The 22,501-nt window shown below is 45.2% G+C and overlaps 2 protein-coding genes across 6 annotated transcripts; one reads left to right on the top strand and one right to left on the bottom strand.

Annotated features, from left to right (window-relative positions):
* Positions 1-108: 108 nt before the first annotated feature.
* Positions 109-10,217, bottom strand: si:dkey-28a3.2. 3 transcript variants are annotated; one of them, XM_024288001.2, is made up of 6 exons: positions 9,874-10,217; positions 5,026-7,981; positions 3,101-3,697; positions 2,015-2,064; positions 1,884-1,930; positions 109-1,810 (listed from the first exon to the last, which is right to left on the bottom strand). In XM_024288001.2, the coding sequence occupies exons 2-6, from the start codon at positions 7,918-7,920 to the stop codon at positions 1,473-1,475; spliced, it is 3,927 nt and encodes a 1,308-aa protein (XP_024143769.1). In that variant the 5' UTR covers positions 7,921-7,981; positions 9,874-10,217; the 3' UTR covers positions 109-1,472. The 3 variants fall into 3 exon arrangements, with proteins under 3 accessions (XP_024143769.1, XP_024143770.1, XP_024143772.1); XM_024288002.2 differs by lacking the exon at positions 9,874-10,217 and adding an exon at positions 9,300-9,832; XM_024288004.2 differs by lacking the exon at positions 9,874-10,217 and adding an exon at positions 8,076-8,165.
* A 1,031-nt stretch (positions 10,218-11,248) lies between these two features.
* On the top strand, positions 11,249-17,006 carry si:dkey-106g10.7 (uncharacterized protein C11orf95 homolog). Of its 3 annotated transcripts, none has more exons than XM_024288009.2 (5): positions 11,249-12,080; positions 13,040-13,543; positions 14,009-14,296; positions 15,690-16,127; positions 16,196-17,006. In XM_024288009.2, the coding sequence occupies exons 1-5, from the start codon at positions 11,972-11,974 to the stop codon at positions 16,639-16,641; spliced, it is 1,785 nt and encodes a 594-aa protein (XP_024143777.1). In that variant the 5' UTR covers positions 11,249-11,971; the 3' UTR covers positions 16,642-17,006. The 3 variants fall into 3 exon arrangements, with proteins under 3 accessions (XP_024143777.1, XP_024143775.1, XP_024143776.1); XM_024288007.2 differs by having other exon boundaries at positions 13,937-14,296; XM_024288008.2 differs by having other exon boundaries at positions 11,250-12,080; positions 13,940-14,296.
* The last annotated feature ends 5,495 nt before the right edge of the window (positions 17,007-22,501 follow it).

Genomic DNA, 22,501 nt, shown 5'->3' with positions numbered 1-22,501 from the left:
CTCCATTATACTCTGTTCTCCGTCATCTGAAACTGGAACAGATGACTTAGACAGATGAGACATTCGTGATATTGACTGCTGGGACAAAACAACACCACACACCAAACGTAAAAAGTGTTTTTTATTCCAGACAAGGCATTTTGAGATCGGTCTGAACTGGTAAACAGGACGTCCAGTAGAGTAACATTCTTAGAAGAGGAGGCAGCTCGTCGGCTTCCAGCTTGAGCTCCAAACATGCATTGAGGGTTTTTCTCCACAGCTTTGTGCTCACACAACCATCTCCAGCATTTAGAGATGTGGATTCAATCCATTATTAATCCTCCGAGCTGGTGAATCTGTAGTACTGAGGAAACTATCAACAGGAATGATGCATCTGTTGGAAGTTAATCAATTTGGTACATTTTGAAACCATGAAAATGTAAAAACTCCCTTGTAACCTCTTCAAAAGGGAGTTCATAGTGATTGGACATGAAGGAAGAAATGGATTTCTGAAGGTGACTGAAACTTGATTGAAATAGTTTACTGGCATCAGTCAACTTTACATAGTTACCATAGTAACAGCATCCTCTGGATCAGCTTCCCGTCCTCATCCCAGCAGGTGTGTATGGTGTGATAAGCCCTGACGTCTGATGACGGATCACCTGCACAGTCTGAGGTTTCTTCAAGTTTCAAGGCTCTTTGAATCTTATTTCACTTCTCAACGAACCTTTAAAGTGTTTATTTAAATGAACGTGGCGTTTGAAACGTGCAGCTTGGTTACTAGCTGTCCAGAGCTGCACTGAGATGATCCTGTTTGGAACAGTCTTATTTAGAAAATAAGTTATTTGAGCTTCTGTCAAACAAAAAAAAAAGACATTTTGACAGATGCTATGCGGCTCCTTCTAGTTCTGATCAGAAGAAAAGAGTCCAAATGTCTCTTTTACTGGTAAAGGTTGTGACCCCTGGTCTAGTGTGAACAAACCGATGTGTTCTTTCTTTCTTCCATGTCTGATGAGCTCCAGAAGGTGATTATCAAGTCAGAGAATGCAGAGAGGAATGTCCCGCTCAGGGTTGAGTGCAGTCCAGCTGGTCAGATGAGTGAAACTGTTCCAGACACATAAAACGAGCCTGATGCTCAAAAACACAAACAGTCCCGGGAGAACATCAGAGGAACCCTCACAAGGCATTCAGACGGACTTCACTAGGATTTTGTCTCGTCAGGAGTGGGATGCAAACGATCCACTTAAATAAATGCTTATAGGAATATGACAAATGTTAGAAGAATAATGACAACTTCTTTAAAACTGAGGTAAATGCTTTTGGGGGCCTAACTTCCCCATCTTTCTTTTAATGTGTAAAGTGAGCACGCTGATTTGTAAAAAGTATACAGAACAAAGAAATGCTTGAAAGGAGGAACGGTTCTCAGTTCCTTAGGGTTTCTGCACAACATGTCAGAGAAGGTGAAGCATGTCAGAAGGCATGTGTGGATGTGATCATTCTCTCCACAGAGTCTTTGACGGGATACCTGCCAGATCGCTGCTGTTCTGCTGCAGCTGCCTGCTGAAGAAGCGCTCCCGCTGGGACACCTGCTCGTCCCAGGCCTCCAGGATTTGCTGCTTCTCTTGGGGCTCTAAGGTCATGGAGTGCGGGTGCGCCTCATCGATGTGGGCCCTCACCCCTTCCAGGCTGTGAGAGTACTGCAGCTCCCCACACACCATGCAGACCAGCAGCTGGTTGAGCGGATCGTAGTCCATGAGGTAGTGGCTCCTCCACACGGTGGCTGACAGAGCGCCGTCCTCCTCAGCGTCAGGATACAGAGCCTCTGACTCATCTAGAGGAACATGTTTACGGTCAACCACTTTGAAGTCAGTCGTGTTTGCAGGAAAATGAGACTCAAGTTTCACCTTTTATTGGTGCTGAACATCGTCCCAGATGGCTGTCCACTGACATGCTGTAAAGTAAAGATATTTACTACTATTACTATTAATGGAAAAGTTGGGCAGATTGCATAAGACAGAGAAGCTGAGGTTCACACCTTTTTAAACCATCAAGATCTTCTGAGGAGATTCCCCACTGACCAGAGCCCTAGAAGAAGATAAAAATACTGTCATCGTACAGACAATACATGAAATAGACTGAAAATTAGTTTTAAGGGATAAATCAGTTTCTAGCCAAACACAGAGATATTTAATTGTTTTAGTGTTCATAAGTGGAGAGGAATCTAAGAAATGCAAATTAAGTATGTTTCCGTCAGCATTCATGGTTTGTTTCTGGAAAAACAGAGTATGACTTTGTTTTATTTAAAATTAACTTATTAGATGACATCCATTTTTGTACAGATATGAAATCATGCTGTAAAGAACAGCTGATATCAGAAATACTAGGTTTGGAACAGTATGTTATGGTATCATCAGCATACAAATGAAGAATACATTCAGAACAGCAGTTTGGTAAGTCATTAATGAATACAGAAAATAAAGGCCTCAGAGAAGAGCCCTGCGGGACTCCTTTGTTTATTCCAATAGTCTGATTGACTGCCCCTATATGACAGACTGATGACGTTGATGAAGGTATGAGTTGAACCACAGGAGAGGAGTAGAGCCCGATGGTAAACAATTAGGTAGGTAAAGGCAGGTAATGACCTGCTAGATCAAACATATGTATATGATCTTTTAGAGTTTGATGTCTCTAAAGTGTGAGCACCCCTGCATTAGAAGCACATGTTCCCCCTCCTCTCAAGAGCATGTTAAAAACACCAAATGGATATGTCTTCAGCTTTCTAAGAAACTGACAAAGTTTAGAAGACAAACCTTTAAGAAAATACACAAAAATAGCAGAACTGTCTGCTGTAGTACTGCAGCTCCCAGATATTGTGGATCCAGGTTAGGAGATGTGGCTGGATAGCAGTGACTGAGAGGGTAATAACAACAGACTTGCAGTATTTTTCTTGAGTTGACCATGTTCAGAGCAAAGATGCTCGTGTTCATGAAGGTCTCAATGCTCTGTTAGAAAATAACTTCCCTAAACTTCTCAGGGAACTTTTCTCCTCCTGGATTGAAAGGAGGAATTCACATCTTTCTATCTTCACTGCAGTGACCGTGAGAGGGAACCGTGAGCTCACCTGAGCAGGTCCAGCTTGTAGCTGCAGGTCCTGGGGGTGGAGGGTGGGGCTCCAGCTGCTGGGGCCTATCCTCGGACTCGGCCCTTTTTTCTGAATGGCTTTTTTGGCCCTCTGCTCCTTCTTTTTGACTCTCCAGTACTCTCTCTTTCTCTTCAGGAAGTCCTTCTCAGACTCCCCAGGAATGAGTTTAGGAGGAAGTATGGAAGACTCCCCCAGATTGTTAGGAACCTGAGGATGAGCACCAGCAACGGGGATGGACGTTGCGCTTTGGGCGGGGGACTCGTAGAGCTGCAGGTTGAGTTTTGACAGAGGGTTATCTGGAGGTCTCAGGGTTGGAAGGGAGGGAGCACACGTCACTTCATTGGTTCTGGGAATCCACTTTTGGGAATATTGCTGAGCTCCCGAAACTCTTGTAAAGGTGCTAGTGTTTTGTGTGGTGGTTTTCTCCAGCCTGCAGGCGGCAGGAAGTTTGAGGTGAAGCTCGCTAATGGGCTTCTGAGTGTTGCTTGTTAATTGACCAACAAGCCGGAGAGGAGGGACACTTGGACCTTCACCCCCTGAAGAGGCTGGCAGGTTGGACTGCAGGATTTGGTTGATCTAGAAGACAACAAACAAAAAGAATCACCACTACTGTAAACATGTTAGGGAGGATTATTCTATTGTGTGTTCTAGTGGGACTCATTCAGTCAGTGATCGCTCCATTGTTGGAGAGTATTGGATGGAATTTCAAGGGATTCAAGACAGTTTTCAAGTTAATATCTCAGGAGCTGAGGTTCATGTAACCCACATGTGTCAAAGTCAAGGTCCGGGGGCCGGATCCGGATAATTCTACCCGGCCCTCCAGATCATTTTATTTAAGTTGATTTATTCTGGAATAATACTCCTGCCTTTTTATTATTCATAATTATGTTAAAAAGTTACAGTTTTAAAGTTTTAAAAATTGTCATTCTGCTAATTTCTTGGACTATTTTGGCATTTACTAAGATTTTTTAGGCTATTTTGGAGTTTAGCTAATATATGAGCTATCAGCTTTGACTAATCTAAGTTTTTTTTAGGCTAATTTGGCATTTAGCTAATATTTCAGTTTGATTTCAGCTTCAGCATTTTTAGCTATCAATTTCAGCATCTTCATTGGCCAAATTCAGCTTACAGCAGTCACACTAGCATTATCACAGGTAATGTTATATATCTTGTTCATAATTAAGTTGAAATGTTACGTTTTTTTAAAGTTTTAAAATGTAGTTTTAGAGTGTTCAGTAAATGTTTATCCCGTTCGACCCGTGACCTAAGGTGAGTTTTGGATCTTGGCCCGTGTGATTGAGTTTGACACCCCTGATCTAGTCCTATTTTCTCATGTAAAATTAGTGCTGCGCGTCTTTCTGGAAACGGACTATCTTGTAAAATGTTCAAGTAGTTTCAATAATGAATTTGAGAGACTATCCGAAAGTCTTTAGCAGGTTTACTGCTCTTCATGCAGACTCTAAGTTTTCTGTAGCCTCAGAGCTGGTTCATCCTCAGGAAGCTGAATAAAACAAGATGAAAGCAGCTTTTCTTCATGGGTTTCTGGCTTCTTCTACCCTCCATGGCTGCTTTATCAAACACACTTGGAGACAATTCCTTCATAGCATCTAGCGCTGTGCTGGTTTAGTGTTGGGCAGTACGACCCCCATGTTTTCCAACCAACCTGCCATTAAAGCTCCTTATTGGATAAATACACCTGATCCTGGGTGTACCCCACCTTGTATGTGTGGATATATGCACGGACGGAAAACAAAACACGTCCCACTTATAAATAGAATTGACCTTGCCAGAAGGAAAATGGGTTTTGCTGTATTCCAGTTGTTTAAGAAATCTGGTGACATTTTTGTTAAATACGATGAGGTTTCTCTTTGTCTTTGAAACAAGAGTACTGCTGGAATCCTCACCTGAATGCTTCCGGTCAGGAGCAGTGAGCGGCCGGCCTCTCCCCGTCTCTCCTTCAGTCTGGCTCTCTGTTGTCTCTTCATCAGCTTCCAGTATTCTCTCTTCCTCTGGAGGCTGCTGGAGCCAGCCTGCTCCATCCCAGCCCTGCTGGGACTTTGTGAGGCTGGAAATGTTGCTCCTCGCCACTTTTCTGTCGTGTGATGCGGCGTGTCATCCTCTGGTCGTTGGTCCGAGCATTCCCGTGTGATGTGATGGAGTTTTGGTGGTTCTGTGGAACAGTAGGTGTCTCGGCCTCTGGTTCTGCTGCTAAGTCCCTGAGCTGGACATGGAAGTATCCGGTCATTTGAGGCTCCAAAGCTTCCAGTGAAGTCTGAAGGACTCTGGGCCGAGTATGTGGGAGCGGAACTGATCACATCCGTGGAGACCGGAAGGAAAAGGCCCGCCTCATTCATCGGTGATGACCTCTGAAGATGAAGGTTTGGTTTCTTCTCGTCGTCTGGCTGCCAGTGTTTCAAGAGCATGGCCACATCAGCAGTGATGGGACTTATGGAGTCCCTCTGAACATCAGACGTTGGAGGACAGACTGCTGTGTCCTGCTCAAAAACGTCCTCTACCGTCTCTACTTTGATGTCTGTGCAGCTGCTGACGGAGCTGAGGGACTCCTCCAGGAGTTTCTTCATGGAGGCCACAGCCAGCAGAGTAGCAGCCTGGCTGTCTGCAGCCTGACACGGATCCGCTTCCTGCCGGCCTTCTGGAGGTGCAAGCGGGGAGGCTGGAGGCTTTCGATCCGGGCAGATGGCTTGCTCTAGCTGAGGATCTGGGTCAGCTGCCTGCACAGACTCTCCCTCCAGTTTGATGTCATCTGCCTGAGGGGCAGTGGGCACAGTGTCGCTGTAGAGAGGGAGTCCGTCTCTTGTGCAGTCGGCGAGAACTCGACACAGCTGGGTGGGGCCTGCTGGTTCCTGCCTCTGAGCCTTCCTCCTCTTCAGGGCAGCACTGAGCCCCAGCTTCAGCCGGGCAGCCAGAGCCGCTCGCTGCTCTCGTTTCTTTGTCCTCCAATACTCCCTCTTTCTGGCCACCTTCATCTCCTCTGACACTCCTGAGTCAGAGGAGAGCCGTGAGGAGAACCTCCGTGTGACGTCTACTCTCATCACACACCTGCCGAGGTTTGATCCAGACGCTGGGTCTCTGGAGGCCAGAGGAGCACAGAGTTTCAGCTGAGCGGTGGTGGTCTTGGCTGAGAGGGATCTGGGAGAGCTGCGGACGGACTGCAGAGCCGGACAGGACGGGCGAAGAGGAGGAGTGGGCTGGTGCGTCCTGGTGGGAGCAAAGCTTCTGTGTTTCCGCTGAGGGATGATGGGGGAATTCCTGGAAACTTTGTGGTGCTCTTCCTCCCTTCGCTGTCCCGCTGTGTGGTGACATTTAGGGCTCTGAGGAATGTTCACGGCCAGCGTTCCATCCTCTCTGATGAACCCTCCGATGGCCTCGGAGGCCTGCGCCGCTGGACTTGCTGACACCGCTCGCGCCTTTCTCATCTCGTGGAGGATTTCCTGGTAACGTTTGACTCTCCTCACGAGTGAGTCCTTCTCTCTCAGTCGTGTTTTCATCTCCATTGTCAGTTTGGCTCGCTGTTCACGCTTCTTCACCCTCCAGTACTCTCTGCGCTTGGCGATCACGGTCTCGGGTGTGTCCCTGGGGTCAATCCTGGGAATGTTTTTGGTCACGAACGCTGAAGCTGCTGACTGACTTTTGCATCGCAGGTTTCTCTGATTGTTCAGATTCTTCTGGACTTCAATGCAGCGTTGTCTGGGTGTTTTACAGCGCAAGATCCCTCTGGTAACGTTGGAATAATAGATGGGACTCTGAGGTTTTCTCTGTGTATCTGCTGGTTTTTTCTGTGCAGTTTTATCTCCACATGTGTAAGGCTCTTTTTTGGGACTTTTTTGCGTGTTGGCTATTGCAGAACTTTGCAGTCTTTCATCTCTAGCAGAGGAGAAGGACTTCAGGGTGGGACACAGAGCAGTGTGAAGGCCTGATCTCTGTGAGAGTCTTGCTTTCTCTCTCTGAACAGTCAGTTCTCTGCTCGGTGTCCGCTGTCTTTGCTCGGCTATCCGTGCTGCCGTTTTGGCCCTCTGCTCCCGTTTTTTGATCCTCCACTGCTCCCTGCGCTTGGCTGCTTTCTCCTCCTCAGACAGCGTGGGGGGCTTCTGTGGGGTTGCTCCAGGTTTGGCTGTTGGATGTGTCGCTTTGCCCTCTGATTCCTCACAGGAGATCCTGGAACCTGTGCTGTGCGTGACCTGAACCGCTAAAGCAGCCTCTGGCTTACACGGGGTTTGGGGTGCAGGTCTGTCCTGCAGCGATCCACGCGGCGGTGGAGGAGCTCCGTTGTTGACCCGCATCACTCTGACCGTAGGCACTGATGGACCGGTGTTCCTCTGGGATCCACTCGACAAAGCTGAGGGAACCACTTTGACAACTCTTGTTGCCGAGTGTCTCGCGGGGGCCTTGTCGGCTGCTTCAGCCAGGACGGAAAGGAAGACCTTGTTGACTTCAGTTTTTTGAAGCCACTCCTCCTTTTGGGAGTCAGCAGCCTCATTTGGAATTGTATTTCTACACTCTGATACATCATTTCTCAGGTAAGGAGAGGACGAGGCAGCAGAGGAGGCTGACAGCCCTTCAGGTGTGCAGGAGAGCTGTGGTTTTCGGTCTCCGCCGTCCTGACCCACCTTTCCTCTCTGCTTTGCCAGCCGCGCCCTTTGCTCCCGCTTTTTGTTCCTCCAGTACTCTCTTTTCTGGGCCAGAGTGGCATCGTCATACTCTGAGGCTGGTTGGTAGCGACCGCCTTTCCCTTTAGCTGGGGGCACTTTGTTCTCATCCAGCCTCATCCTGTGGTTCATGGGGTCGTCCTCTGTGCGGCGGCAAAGCAGCGGGCCGGTTTCATCACTTCACACTGCCATTCTGCAAAACACAACATTTTAGAATGACATAAACTAAAGAACTGAATTGGAACCTCGACATGCAGAGTCTAATGGTGTCCACATAACCCACAGACCTCCATACGACAGAGCAGTGATTCATGCAAGAGGAGGCAAAACCACAAACGGATGATGAAGCATCAAGACGAACAGTTTTCTGAAATTTAAGGAGGAAAACATCCTTTTATTGTCTGAGATTTTACACTAAACTTTGTTTTTCTTTATTTATGGACCATGAAAATGACAAGAAGTGAAGGTTTGAAATATTTCAGTCTGTGTGTAATCAGTCTACATAACTTGTGATTTTCAGTTTGGAATTGACGAGCTGATTCGTTGACCAATATAAAATATTGAGCCTTCTTTGTGATTTTCTTTTTTTTTATGTACCTGCTTGTAATACAATTCCTACTATGATCATTCTTTGATCTGCTTTAAAATCGATTGTGTGTTTCTTAGGCAAAATAATAATAAAAAAATGCTTTGCTTTCTAGGACATAGTTTCTGCAGAGTGACAGGGGTTCATTAGAAATTGACCAGGGGGGTCAAACTCAACCAAACAAAGGGCCAAAACACACTTTGGAACAAACATTTATTGAACACTAAAACTACGTTATTAAAACTTTAAAACTGTAACTTTTTAACATTATTATGAACTAAATATATAGATATACACCTGTGATAATGCTAGTGTGAATGCTGTAAGCTGAATTTGGCGGCTGAGGATGATAGCTGAAACCGCTGAAGCTGATAGCTGAAAACGCTGAAGCTGATAGCTGAAAACGCTGAAGCTGATAGCCAGCTAAAATATTAGCTAAATGCCAAATTAGTCTGAAAAACTAGGGGGAAAAAAACTCCTAAACAGCTAGCATGTAGCTGAAATATTATCTTAACTCCAAAATAGCCTAAAAAAATCTTATTAAATGAAAAAATAGTCCAAAAAGCTAGAAGAATCACCATTTTTAAAAATGTAATTTTTTAACATAATTATGAATAATAAAAAGACAGGAATATTATTCAAGGATAAATCAACTTAAACCTTAAATAACTTTCAATATTTTACTCTCCATAAAAATATATTTTGTCAAAATTATACAAGTTAGAAATAAGCACAAGATAACATCGGGTCATTAATAACAATAAAATAAAATGATCTGGAGGGCCGGATAGAATCACCTGGAGGGCCGGATCCGGCCCCCGGGCCTTGACCCGTGTAATTTTAATACGTTGTTTCTGACCGTGTCCCTCGTGAGCTGCGGTCCTGTAGTTTTCCCGCTAACCCTGCTTCAGTCATTACAGCTCACCTGCATCAGGTGTGTCCCGCTGATCACAGCAGCTCGTGAGGAACAGGGTTGGAGACCCTCGGGAGGAAACTGAAGTTGTTTTAATCTCACTGAAACTTTCCGTGGAGACCACAGACCGTTCATGTTAATAGTAGAGACCGGGTCAGAACCGGAGCCGGCTGGGACCCTGCGCCGCCCCGTCCTCCCCCCAGCTGTGCTCCACAGGAAGGACCTCTAACCTGGCAGCTTTGGGGCTTTGAGTCGAACCTCCCTCTCCCCCCCTGAGAGCAGCTCGGTACGGTTTGGAGCACCTGGAGAACCGTGGGACACAAAGGCGCGTGGAGCTGGCGCGGTCCCTTTAAACGTGCCGTCCACAGCCATGTTTGCTCGCGGTTCTCTTGTCAGCGGCGGGGTTCGAACCCGGTACGAGCAGAACCCGGAGAGACCCGGCCGGGGCCCGCACGGCGGCCGCGGAGGCGCGGTTCGCTGTCTGTTATGTCGCGGGACTGCGTGTTCCGGTCCGGCCGCTGTCTGCCCGTGCGGGCCCACACCGCGCGGGACCGCGAGAGGAGGAAAGTGTGTGATTTTGGGTTACCTTTCAGCTCGCAGGCGTCCCGGGACAGGAACGGGACCGTTTCTGAGGAGCCACGGACACCGCAGACACCTCCCCCCCGCCAGCCGCGCGCAGGCTGCCGTGACAACAAAGTACCAGGATGTGGGACCTACATGCTAGCTCTGCGCGCGCACGCGCGTTTGAGTGTGCGGTTTTCACAAACACTCCAGTCTGCACCACGTGACCCGTCACGTTCACGGCTCCTTCACGCTGAAGTTCTCCACTGTCAGATAGATGGAGAAGCTCCACAGAGCGGAGAGCAGCAGCACATCCGGTCACAGCAGCAACACATCAAAGGACGACTTCATGTCGCCTGACAGACTAAAACATAAACCGGGATCCAGATCTGAATGTGGACAGAACCGAAGAGGAACTTCTCACTTCCAGCTTCGTCTGTCACTGTGAGGGTCTGGGTCTCCTTCAGGTCGCTGTGCGGACGGATCAGGTGTGTCTGTACAGGTGTAAGGACAGGTGGATTGTGGGACGGCTGCTAATCGACACACTTCAGTCAGCGAACACAAAAGGATGATGGAACACAAACATGTAACATCATGACAAACACACATAATAAATTAGAGCACACACCCAACATAATATCACACACACACAACAACATATACCACACAACAAAATACACAACACACAACAACAAAATACACAACAACATATACCACACAACAAAATACACAACACACAACAACAAAATACACAACATATACCACACAACAAAATACACAACACACAACAACAAAATACACAACAACATATACCACACAACAAAATGCACAACACACAACAACAAAATACACAACACACAACAAAATACACAACACACAACAACAAAATACACAACAACGTATACCACACAACAAAATACACAACACACAACAAAATACACAACACACAACAACAAAATATACAACACACAACAACAAAATACACAACAACGTATACCACGCAACAAAATACACACGCAACAAATTATACCACACGCACACGACAAAATGGCAAATTTAGTGATTTTTTTTTTCAGTTTTTTTTGGTTGATATTCTTAAGTTTAGCTATTTTTCTCAGCTACATACAAGCTGTTTTGGCTAACCTAAGCTGTGTTTATTTTATTTTTTAAGGCTAATTTGGAAGTTAGCTAATATTTTAGCTGGCTATCAGCTTCAGTGTTTTCATCTATCAGCACTAGCATCTTCAGCGGTCAAATTCAGCTTACAGCATTCACACTAGCATTATCACAGGTCATGGGATATATGTAGTTCATAATTACGTTAAAAAGTTACTGTTTGAAAGTTTTAACAATGTAGTTTTATAATGTTTCTCCTGTTCGGCCCGTGACCTAAGATGTGTTTTGGATTTTGGCCCCTCTGTGATTGAGTTTGACACTCCTGTTTACACACACAACAACATTTAACACACATAGGGACACACGCACACAACAATATAGCACGCACTCTCCAAAAGAGACTTCATTGAAACATGTGAACAGTTTGTCATCCGGGACAGACGTGCTGGAGGATCACACCTCTTCCATCCCGGGGGGGCCTCGGGGCCCACAGCTCCGCCGCGCGGGGGTCCAGGGCCGCGCCCTGCGCGTGCAGCACGTTTCCCTCTCCGCAGCTGTAGTTCGGTTCACAGCTTATCAGCTTTAGCGCGGTTCCCTCACCCCACCCCCCGGGGTGGGTGTGCATCATCAGCAATGTTACTGTCTCTTTAAATTTACCCAGGAGCCCCTTAAGGAGCCCCAGGGGCCCCTAGTCCGGCTCCCCACCCAGAAGACAATCGAGAGCCTTAAACCCATGAGTGAAGGCCCGAGCTGCTCTCCACAGTCCCGCGCGGAGCCGTGGACTCCGCGCCACCGAGGGATCCTGACAAAGTTGACTTGTCCCCCGTGCGGGGCGCGGGCTGGGGGACAGCACGGGAGCCATAGCAATGGGTTTGTCACGGAGCGCGTGCCAGATGCGTGCCGCGCGGCGCAGCGCGGTCCTGCCGTGACATGCTTCTGATGTGAAAGTGGCAGGAGCCGCGCGGCGCGGTGATCCCGCGAAGGAAGGGGACCGGAGGCGCGAGGAGATGGAGGAGCGCGAGCCCGTGGACCTGCGGCGCTCCCAGCAGTCTGAGCTGCTCTCGGTTATTATAGGCGGAGAGGAGGAAGCCACGCAAGAAGAAAGCGACCCGGGAGGTAAAACACGGATGAGGCACCACTACTGATCTGGTTCATTTTCTTTTTAAACTCTCGGTGAACACACACTGTGTGTGCGCGTGCGTCTGTGAGTGTGTTAACATGTCAACGGTCATTGTCAGACAGTTAATCCATGTCACGGACAAAGCCGTGGAGCGGCATGGCCCCTCCGTCTCTGGCTCCTATAAACAAAGGCTCACTGCCTGCTCACCGCTGACACCTAGCAGACAGGGGCGGTACTGCGGGTGCTGAGCGGGACACTGATGCTCCACATGCAAACAGGACAGGTCCAAGGAAAACTTGTGCTAATACACTGGAAATGAAGGTCCAAGACTTTATAAATTCAAACAAAATGTAAGGTTTTAAAAAGGACAACTTCCTAGGTTGAAAATGAAAACATTCATTATGTTCCAATTCCATCTGTTTTTTAAACGTGTTAGATTATACAACACGTTTGCATCTTAGACCAGGGGTCCCCAAACTTCTTCATGTGAGGCCCACATAACTGTTTTCTTCTCTGATGTGGGGACGGGGTCAGTGTGTAGGCTAACAGAAGAAGTCTAACTATCACAGCCTAGACGTGAAGATTCATGGTTCTCCAGAAAGACATACACAGCTACATTTTAAATAATTAATTTATGTAATCTTCAAAAAAAAATAATTCTGCAATATTTTAAAACTAGATATATATCATTACCCGTGATAGACTAATAGCTGAAGATGCTTAAATTAATGGCTAAAAACACTGAAGCTGATAGCTAGCTAAAATATTAGCGAAGTGCTAAATTAGTCAAAAGATTTCAAAAAAATTCTAATTTAGCCATAACAGCTAGCTTGTAGCTGAAATGTTAGCTAAACTTCAAAATAGCCTACAAAACTATAAACATGTCTAATTTCTAATAATCTATTCTGCGTACTACAGTGTACATCACTGCAGTGGTGTGTGATTGTCATTTCAGAAGATGGTCACAGCGGGGTGGAGTCACGGGCCTGCATGGTCACACCTGTCAAATCGCCAGGCACCAGCTACTGGACCCTCACAGAGGGGCCCGACCAGCCCCTCCTCCTCTCGCCTGCTCCCGGCCCCCCCGGGCGCAAACCCAGGGTCCAGAGAGCGTCCCGCCCGGGCCTGAGCCGGATTCCTGGCCGCGATCACCGGCGGTACTACCACGAGTACTGGCGCAGCGAGTACCTGATGGACTTTGACGCCCAGAGACATGGTATGATCTGCATGGTGTGCGGCAGCTCACTAGCAACCTTGAAGCTCAGCACCATCAAGAGGCACATCAGGCAGAAGCACCCCGACTCTCTGCTGTGGAGCGCCGCCGACAAGGAGGTCATCCGCTCGGGGTGGGAGAGCCACCTGAGTTTGGGCGGGGCTCAGAGGTCGTTCACCTCTGCAGCTGAAACGTCACTTATGGAAGAGGAGGAGGAGGAGTCCCTGCACCTGAGCCAAGAAAGCGGTGGGTAGAGAAAGTCCTGGTAAAGCAGAGTGAGAGTCTGTAAATGTCACTCCCACCTGCTGACGGGAACGTTTCAGGATGCTGGTCATTGGAGGAACGGCTCCGGTTATCTGACAGCAAAGCTACAAAACACCCGTTTGTGGAGGCAGCATTCTTTGTTGAATATCTACAATTCTAAATTGTATTTAAACGCTGAAGCCAAACAGAATCAATGCATCTTTTTTTAAGGCTATCTATTCCATATATTATTGTTCTGGAATATTCTTTCATGTGTCAGACGCTCTACAACAGGAGTGTCAAACTCAATCGCACAAGAGGCCAAAATCCAAAACACACCAGATGCTGCCCCCATCTGTGTTTTTAGTGTACTACATCCTTCTTTTCTGCCCCCAGCAGACCCTGCAGACCATGTGACCCCCCCAGAAAAGCAACAGGAAGCCTCCCCTTTGTCCCCTCACTCTGCAGAGGCTGAACCCTTGCAGGAGCCAGAGGACGAGCAGGAAGCTGCTGGCCCGTCGGCACAGACGCTGGAGCGGTACCTGAACGACTCCCTGCACGCCTGGTTTCGTCAGGAGTTCCTGATGGAGTACGAGGCGGAGGCCGGCCGCCTGCTCTGCATGGTGTGTGGAGCAGAGCTTCCTTCACTGCACCTGGACCACATCAAGAGCCACGTGCTGGACAGCCACCCCAGCTCTCTGCTGTACAGCTCCGAGGAAAAGCACTGCATCCTGCAGGCCTGGGCTCACGCCTACGGTGAGACATGGAGCCGAGCACAGACAGGGAGCAGCAGAAGCAGACACAATCCTCTTTATGTAATGATGACGGCCGGAGGTATCTAGTTTACATTATGAAGTCACGTTATATTAATAGTTCCCCTAAAGTTTGGTGTGTATGAACTCTAATTTCCAGAAACGATTGGATTTGATTCACCAGAGCGACAGTCGATTAGATTCTGATTTTTTTCAATTCTTTCGATTCTTCAATTCAATTTTGAGTTTATACATTTATACACATTTGTTTAGAAATACATTAATAATCTACAGTATATTCTAAATATATTTATATTAATCTGATCCAGTTCACATCCTGTAAATGTATCAGTGAAATAATGAGATTGTTAATATCATCCAGTGTTACATGGATTCTCTAAAGGAGAAGTTCTAACTAAAATGTTCAGATCATTAACATTGGAAACATTGTTCTGCTTCTCCTGGAGGACGTTTCAGTTTGGACACTAGGTGGCGATCACACTCTTGTATTACACCTTATTTGAGAAGAACAAGCAAAAAAACAATGTTTTAGACCACAAATGGTTACTTTAAAAAATATTTCCTGAAAAGAGTTTGTAAATTCATATAAAAATGTTCAATTAGTCAGCACTGTATGCTTAGGTCGACCAAGCGTTAGCATTAGCCATCCTATGGGACGTTCCATTAAACGTTAGCATCAAGCTAGCAGACTGTAGCTTTATATTTTTATAAATCGATTATTGATCTATTAAGCTTAAATCAATTAATCGGTTTTAAATGTTTGAGGGCCAACCAACTATTTTAAGAAAATGTTTTTGCAATGAGACGCTTTTCATAAATACATTCAAATATATATTTACCAAAATAACTGAGCTTTGTATTTGAAGAGCAAAAATACAGAGAAGAAGGTCTGTCTTGGATTATTTAATAAAGTAAATGAAGCAAAACTACAAACCTAAAATCGTTGTTAGCATTTTTCTTCAAAGCCAGAGAGTCAGAATGGAGGGTTAAAGGAACCACATGTGGCTCCAGAGCCTCAGGTAGAACAACAAATCAGGATTTTCATGAAATGTTGCATATTATTCATCATTAAATGCTAAGGTTTTAAGTTAAAATCATGTCAACAGGAAAATAGTACACAGTAACAAATAAGTGGGTTCTTCTGGTTTGGGCCTTAAAGCTCTGAAGGTCAAGTAGCCAATCACAATCAAGACGTCGTACACACAGTTGTTAGAAAGTGATGGAGGTTCATAATGTTGATTTTATGACAAGAGTCTGCAGAAATTTGAATGCTGGCTGCATTAGGCCACAGGCCGCGCTTTGGACATGTCTTTTAGCGTTCATGCATGTGTTCATTGGTATTTTGATCCGGTCATGTGTTTATCTTCCATGTTTAGAAGAGTCAGAAAACTCCGTCAAATCTGAACACACCAAAGCAAAGACGATGGACGTCTGCGCTGAGGACGTACAAACCACCCAGATCGACTGTGACGCGGCGCCGCAGGAGGACGGGACCTCCTCTCAGGACGTCTGCCTCATCGGTGAGGATGGAGGTGTTGGAGCTCTACAGGAACCTCCCCCCAAGAGGAGGCGGCTGCAAGTGGGCAACCCGTGGCGGCTCCGCCTGGACTACCTGGTGGCGTACGGGCCTCAGGGCCAGGGCACCTTCTGCATGGTGTGTTCTCAGGTCCTGCATGAAACCAAGGTGAGCAGCTTCCGCCAGCACATCCAGGAGCATCACCCGGAGACGACGGCGCTGAGCCGGCAGGAGAGGGAGGCCATGGCCGCCGCCTGGACCAAAGACTCCTTCAGTGAAGACGCATGCATGCATGACGGTGAGAGGCCCTCTGCCTGCAGCTCGTCGTTACCCCTTCAGCTCGCTCACGTCAGCGTGTTTTCACAGACATCCCTTCAGGTTCGGCTCTCAGTGATGCAGCAGCAACGGGTGAAGCTCCACTGCGGGATGTCAAAGCTCGCACCAAAAGAAGGAAGGAGGAGAGCGCGAGTGGAGGGAGGAGCAAATGGAAGGACGCCGGTGCTCCTCGCCATGGCCATTACCCCGGGAAGGACCAAAGGAGGAACTACCAGATGCGCTGGCGGCTGGAGTACCTGATGGACTACGACTGCCAGAGGCACGGCCTGATCTGCATGGTGTGTGGGGCTAACCTGGCCACGCTGAAGGTCAGCACCATCAAGAGACACATTCAGCAGGTCCACGCCCACTCGCTGTTCTACAGCACCGAGGAGAAGCAGCAGGCCGTGCTGCGCTACAACCAGAGCGGACTGCACCTCACGCACTCCGACCAGCACCCGGACGCGGCGCCCGCCCCGCCACACGGAAGCACTTAGACGGCGCCTCGCCTGTTCGTCCACTAACGCTCAGAAGCTGCAGAGGCTCCTGTGTGTCCAGCAGCTCCACATCAACGCACGTCCTGAGCTGAGGACAGGTTTGTTATCAAAATGAAGAATTCTCCATGTAAAGTGGAAAGATGAGTTTCTCCTTGATTCAGCAGGTAAAGGGAGACGGGATCCAAACTCAAAGTCCAGTAACTCATTAGGAAAACAAAGCTTTATGTGTTAGATTTAGACATGATTTGTGTTTGTTCATGTAACCCAGGGGTGTCCAACTCAATCACACAGGGGCCAGAATCCAAAACACACCTTAGGTCTCGGGCAGAACAGGAGAAACATTTATGGAACACTCTAAAACTACATTTATAAAACTTTAAAACCGTAACTTTTTAACATAATTATGAACTAGATATATAGCATTACCTGTGATAATGCTAGTGTGAATGCTGTAAGCTGAATTTAGCTGCTGAAGATGCTGAAGTTGATTGCCAGCTAAAATATTAGCTAAATGCCAAATTAGTCTAAAAAAAACTAAGAAAAAAAACCTAAATTATCCAAAACAGCTAGCATGTAGCTGAGATATTAGCTAGACTCCAAAATAGCCTAAAAAATCTTAGTAAATCCCTAAATAGTCCAAAAAGTTAGCAGAATGACAGTTTCTAAAAATTTAAAACCGTAAATCTTTAACATAATTATGAATAATAAAAAGGCAAGAATATTATTCCAGAATAAATCAAAAACACCCAACTTAGCCAAAACCACATGTAATATTATTCTGTAAATATTAGCCTAAAAAAACTAAAAAGGCAAAATTAGCCGAAACAGTTAGCACGTAGCTAAAATATTAGCCAATCACCAAAATAGCCTTAAAAAATTATTTAATACCAAAATTGTCCAAAAAGCTAGCAGAATGCTAATTTTTTTTTTAGTATAATTATGAATAATAAAAAGGCAGGAATATTATTCCAGAATAAATCAACTTAAACCTTAAATAACTTTCAATATTTTACTCTCCATAAAAATATATTTTGTCAAAATTATACAAGTTAGAGACGAGAGAAAGATAACATCGGGTCATTAATAACCATAGAATAAAATGTTCTGGAGGGCCGGGTCCGGCCCCTGAGCCTTGACTTTGACACCCCTGAGGTAACCCATGTGTGTCACCATGAACCGTTGCTGGTCCTGACCACTCAAACCTCTTGTTTAAGCAACTTGTTGCTCTTTGTTGCAATACTGAACCCCAGAGCGGTGTGGAGAGTGTCACCGTATACTAGATCAGTCTCACCGAGTGACAGACGGGCCCAGAGAATCTGGCCACAGAAAAAAATATGACTCTTTTAAAGTAAGAGCCACAAGTCCCTCCCCCTGCCAGAGCCGGCCCCCAAACAACTGGCCAATTATTGGCTGGAAGTCCTCAACCAGAACCGCGGTTTTAAAGTTTTGAGGTTACCTTAACTGTTTACATGATCAGCTGATTCACAGAGAAAAAAACGACATTTCACCAGCTCTGATGTCGTTGCGAAATTTCCGCTTCCGGCTGGAGAAGGTTTCTGGCGCCATCTTATACCCTCGATGGGGAAGTTGTGCCATTTGAAACTCCTTTCACCTCCAAAAAGGGTGTTAGAAGTTCAGCATCCCTCATTTTAGGATTCTTTGAAATGGAGCCGTTTGGTTTTGATGTTTTACCTGCTTAAACCATCTGTGTTGATGCAGCGAAGGCTCACTCTGACCAATAAGTCAACACCAAACGGCGGCATTGCCACCATCTCCTCTTGCATTGTGAGGTGAGCAGAGCATCAGGAACAGACAAAAGAAAAGCGACTGACTGATGAAAATGAATGTACTGTAAAAAAGAAGCAACATTTGGTATAATGGTTGTCACTTTATTGACGTTGAGGCTGGTTTTAATGACAGAATCAGCTCTACAGCGCCCCCTGGTCTCCATCAGACTCTCTGTTCCGTTCCCTCTGGTAGACCCGACTGTTAGCTGTGAGTTTTGTTTCCCACTAAATGAGTTCTGGCCTGTAATTAAGTATTTTTGGACATATTTATTTTTTCAGGGGGCGGGGCTTGTTTCTTGTCAGAGCCTGAGTCTTCTCTCAGGAAGTACCGCAGCACTTTGTCCCTCACAGATGTAGTAAACCCCCTCTTTCTGGTGCGTAGAGCCGCTGAAAGAGGCTAAATTTAATGTTATTGCTGAAGACAATGAACGGCGATGTGCAGTGAAGCTTTCCTGGTTTATCCGCCGCTCCACATTAGTCTGCAAACTGTCAGCCTGCACAAGAACGCTGTCAATCTTTGTACATTTTCTTTTTCTTTTGTATGAGCACTTTTTTGCATCTGGGTTTTTCTAAATGTGTTTGTAACCTGGTTACGGTTTTTCTACGTCATTCAAGATTTCTGCATCCTCCAGATCAAAGGTGTGAATTCTCTCGGGAGAATCTGCATTTTTCAAAGATTGTTCACCAAAAAAAAGTAAAATATTAGCCAGAAAGAGGAAAATGCCATGAAAAGTCAGCTGGAAAATTAAATGATACTCAGGGATTGTGTTTTTACCAACACTTTTATTACAGCAGACATGTATGTCTGAGTTTGTGTATCACTTCAGACGGAATGGTAGCTCTTATTATGGCCATTTCCTCAATTTACATCTTAACCATTTCAAAATTCTTTGAATATTCTAGAATTCAGAGCAAAAGTAAAGAAGCCCAAAGCAGCCAGTAGATTACCCACAATGCTTTTGTCTTCTTCTGCAGTCAGACGACAGCTTCTCAGCTTTTCCTACTAAAGCAAGGCTTTCTGGGAGATTGGAAACAAATGTACAAGTTCTTCTGAAGAATTGATGTGGTTTCAAAGTGACATGGCTGCCTTTGGCTTCTGAACTCGTCTTTATTTTAGAACCATTCCCTGTTTTAAATGAAGAAAACACTGGGATAGTTGTAACTCTCAGTGACTGTTGAATGAGAGTGTTACTGTTTCATTCAAAGTTCCTGCTTCAAGGTGTGTCCAGGTAGAAGCCTGCCTCATGTCCAGAACTCTCCAAGAGCTCAGCTTGGTAAAGACAAGCTGTGGTGGACGCCGCCCTTCCCGTCACTTATTTCTTTGTTTGCTTTTGCTTCTCAGCGATCTGTGAATAAACATTCAACCACGAGCTGCTTCTGTTTGTCTTTTTCCCCTCATAGTAAATGCTAAAACTAGCAGGTTCATTTATTTCCCAAGATGATTCATTCTGTTTCTGACTTTTTAGCCGCTTTCATTTCTGATTGTTGGACCTTTCTTGACTCTTTTCTCAGAAATCTTTTCTCTGCTTTGCAGCATCACATGTAATCATCACCATAACATCAAATATTCAAACGTATTTATTTAATAATCATTTGTATTCCTTTGGGTCCAGAAAATGAGTTACCGTAGTCTTCTGATTCAAAGCTTTAAATCCATCAATCCAACCTCCTACCTACCCTTCCTTCACCTGTCTTATGGGGTCCAGATGACCTCGCTTTATGTAAACATGCCTAAGATAGCACTAGGGTTCAAAGATCAGTAATCAATTAAAAAAAATATTGATCGGTCTAACACATAAAGCTTAAGTCTGCTAGCTTGATGCTAACGTTTAATGGAATGTCCCATAGGACGACTTATGCTAACGCTCGGTCGACATAAGCACACATTGCTGACTAAATCAACATCTTTATATGAATTTTCAAAATTCTTAGAAGAAAATGTTTTTTAAAGTTACCATTTGTGGTCTAAAACATTGTTTCTTTCTTCTTCTGGAATAAGGTTTAGTGCTACACCGAGATCTCCACCTAGTGGTCAAACTGAAACGTCCTCCAGGAGAAGCAGAACAATGTTTACAATGTTAATGATCTGAACATTTTAGTTAGAACTTCTCCTTTAGAGAATCCATGTAACTCTGGATGATATTAACAATCTCATTATTTCACTGATACATTTACAGTATGTGAACTGGATCAGATTAATGTAAATATATTTAAATCATATAGAAGATTATTTATGTAATTCTAAACAAATGTGTCTAAATATGTAAACTCAAAATTGAATTGAGTCAAGTAGATAAAAAAAAAATTGAAATCGAGTGGATTCAGTCTCTTGAAACTCTCTGACTGCTTTAAATACATTTAAATCTACCGAACTGTTTTTTTATCGTCCATCTTTCCTGTCTTCTTTTTTCAACTCATCACCTCTCCTCTCCAACCGGTTTCTTCTTTGAACTGATGTTCTGTGACTTTCTGTCTGGTGTCCTCTCACGGCTGAATCGTTTCCGTCCTTTTCCGTGGATCTGGAGTTGGTCTGCATCCCGTCCTCCTCTTGCAGCAGATGTTAGCCGACCTCGTGGTCACAGACATCTGCATGGTCTTTCAGCTTCTTCCTCTTACAGAGATTCTGCTCTTCACGGAAACTGAGGAGATTTCCTAGTTTATTTGAAGGAGCTGTTGAATGTTTTCTCCAGAAGCCTTTACCGTCCCGTTTCCCTGAAGAGAAGAGTCATGTGACAACGTGACCTGAATCCATGGACGTTTTTCCATTCCCAGCAGAGGGAGCTTTGCTCTTCACAGAATGCTGTTCAGAGAATTTGGCTTAATTGGATGATCTGAACTGCTTTAATAATAATAATACAAAGAATAATGCAAACAGTTTGGAAAAGATCTTAGTTTGATTATTTTTTTAATCTTTTGTGTGGAGTCTTTAGACCAGGAATCCCCAAACGTTTTCATGTGAGGGCCTCACATCTGTTTTCTTCTCTGATGGGGGGCGGGGTCAGTTTGTAGGTTAACAGAGAAAGTGTAACAATCACAACCTAAATGTAAACATTTACGTTTTCCCAGAAAGCCGCACGTAGCCAATTTTTAAATAATTCATTTCTGTAATCTTCACAGAAGAAATATTAAAACATTTTAAAGACTAGATATATAGCATTTCCTGTGACAAATAGCTGAAGATGCTTCAATTGATAGCTGAAAACACTGAAGCTGATAGCAGAAATGCTGAAGCTCAAAACGCTGAAGCTGATAAAGTTGATAGCTAGCTAAAATAATAGCGAAGTGCCAAATTAGCCACAAAATAAATAAATAACTGGAAAAATGTCTAATTTAGCCAAAACAGTTTGGGGGGCCAGGTCAAACGTGGAGGGGGCCCGGATCCGGCCCGGGGGCCGTGGTTTGGGGACCCCTGATTTAGACCATCTCACATATGAACAGACAAAAGTACAAAAGTAACAAAAGCCTGGCAGTTTTTTTAAAGGAAGAGGGCTGAACTGAAAAAATGCCTTAACTTTAAATTAGCCTAAAATACTGAAAAATCATAAATTAGCCAAACCCCCTAGCATGTAGCTGAAATATCAGCTAAACTCCAAAATAGCCTAAAAAAAATCTGAAATACCATATTTATGTATATTTTTGTTATATGAATAATAAAACGGCAGGAATATTATTCCACAATAAATCAACTTAAACCTTAAATAACTTATATTTTACTCTCCATAAAAATATACGTTGCCAAAGTTATACAAGATAGAAATGAGCACAAGATGACATCGGGGCATTAATGACAAACCGGCCCCTTTGACACGTGCATTAAGGGGTTAAGAGCTCCTCCCTGAATTCCATCATGGCTGTTCTGCACTCTTGAGTGATTCCTCAGGCAACATAAACCAAAGGAGAGCAGGAGAAACGTGGAGGAATTGTATGACAAGCCCCTGCATGCTACGTTCCACCAGCAGGAACTGGAACGTTCCAACATCCCACCAAGAACTTTAAACAGCTGGACTGGAGGAAAGGGCAGAAACTGGAGCGAGGCAGCAATTTGAGGTGTGCTGGTATGCAGCGCCGCACCT

The sequence above is a fragment of the Oryzias melastigma genome, linkage group LG18 (genome assembly GCF_002922805.2).
Source record: "Oryzias melastigma strain HK-1 linkage group LG18, ASM292280v2, whole genome shotgun sequence".
NCBI classification, from domain to species: Eukaryota; Metazoa; Chordata; class Actinopteri; order Beloniformes; family Adrianichthyidae; genus Oryzias; species Oryzias melastigma.
The sequence above is the reverse complement of the archived record's forward strand: the minus strand, read 5'-3'. Positions and strand labels throughout refer to the sequence as shown.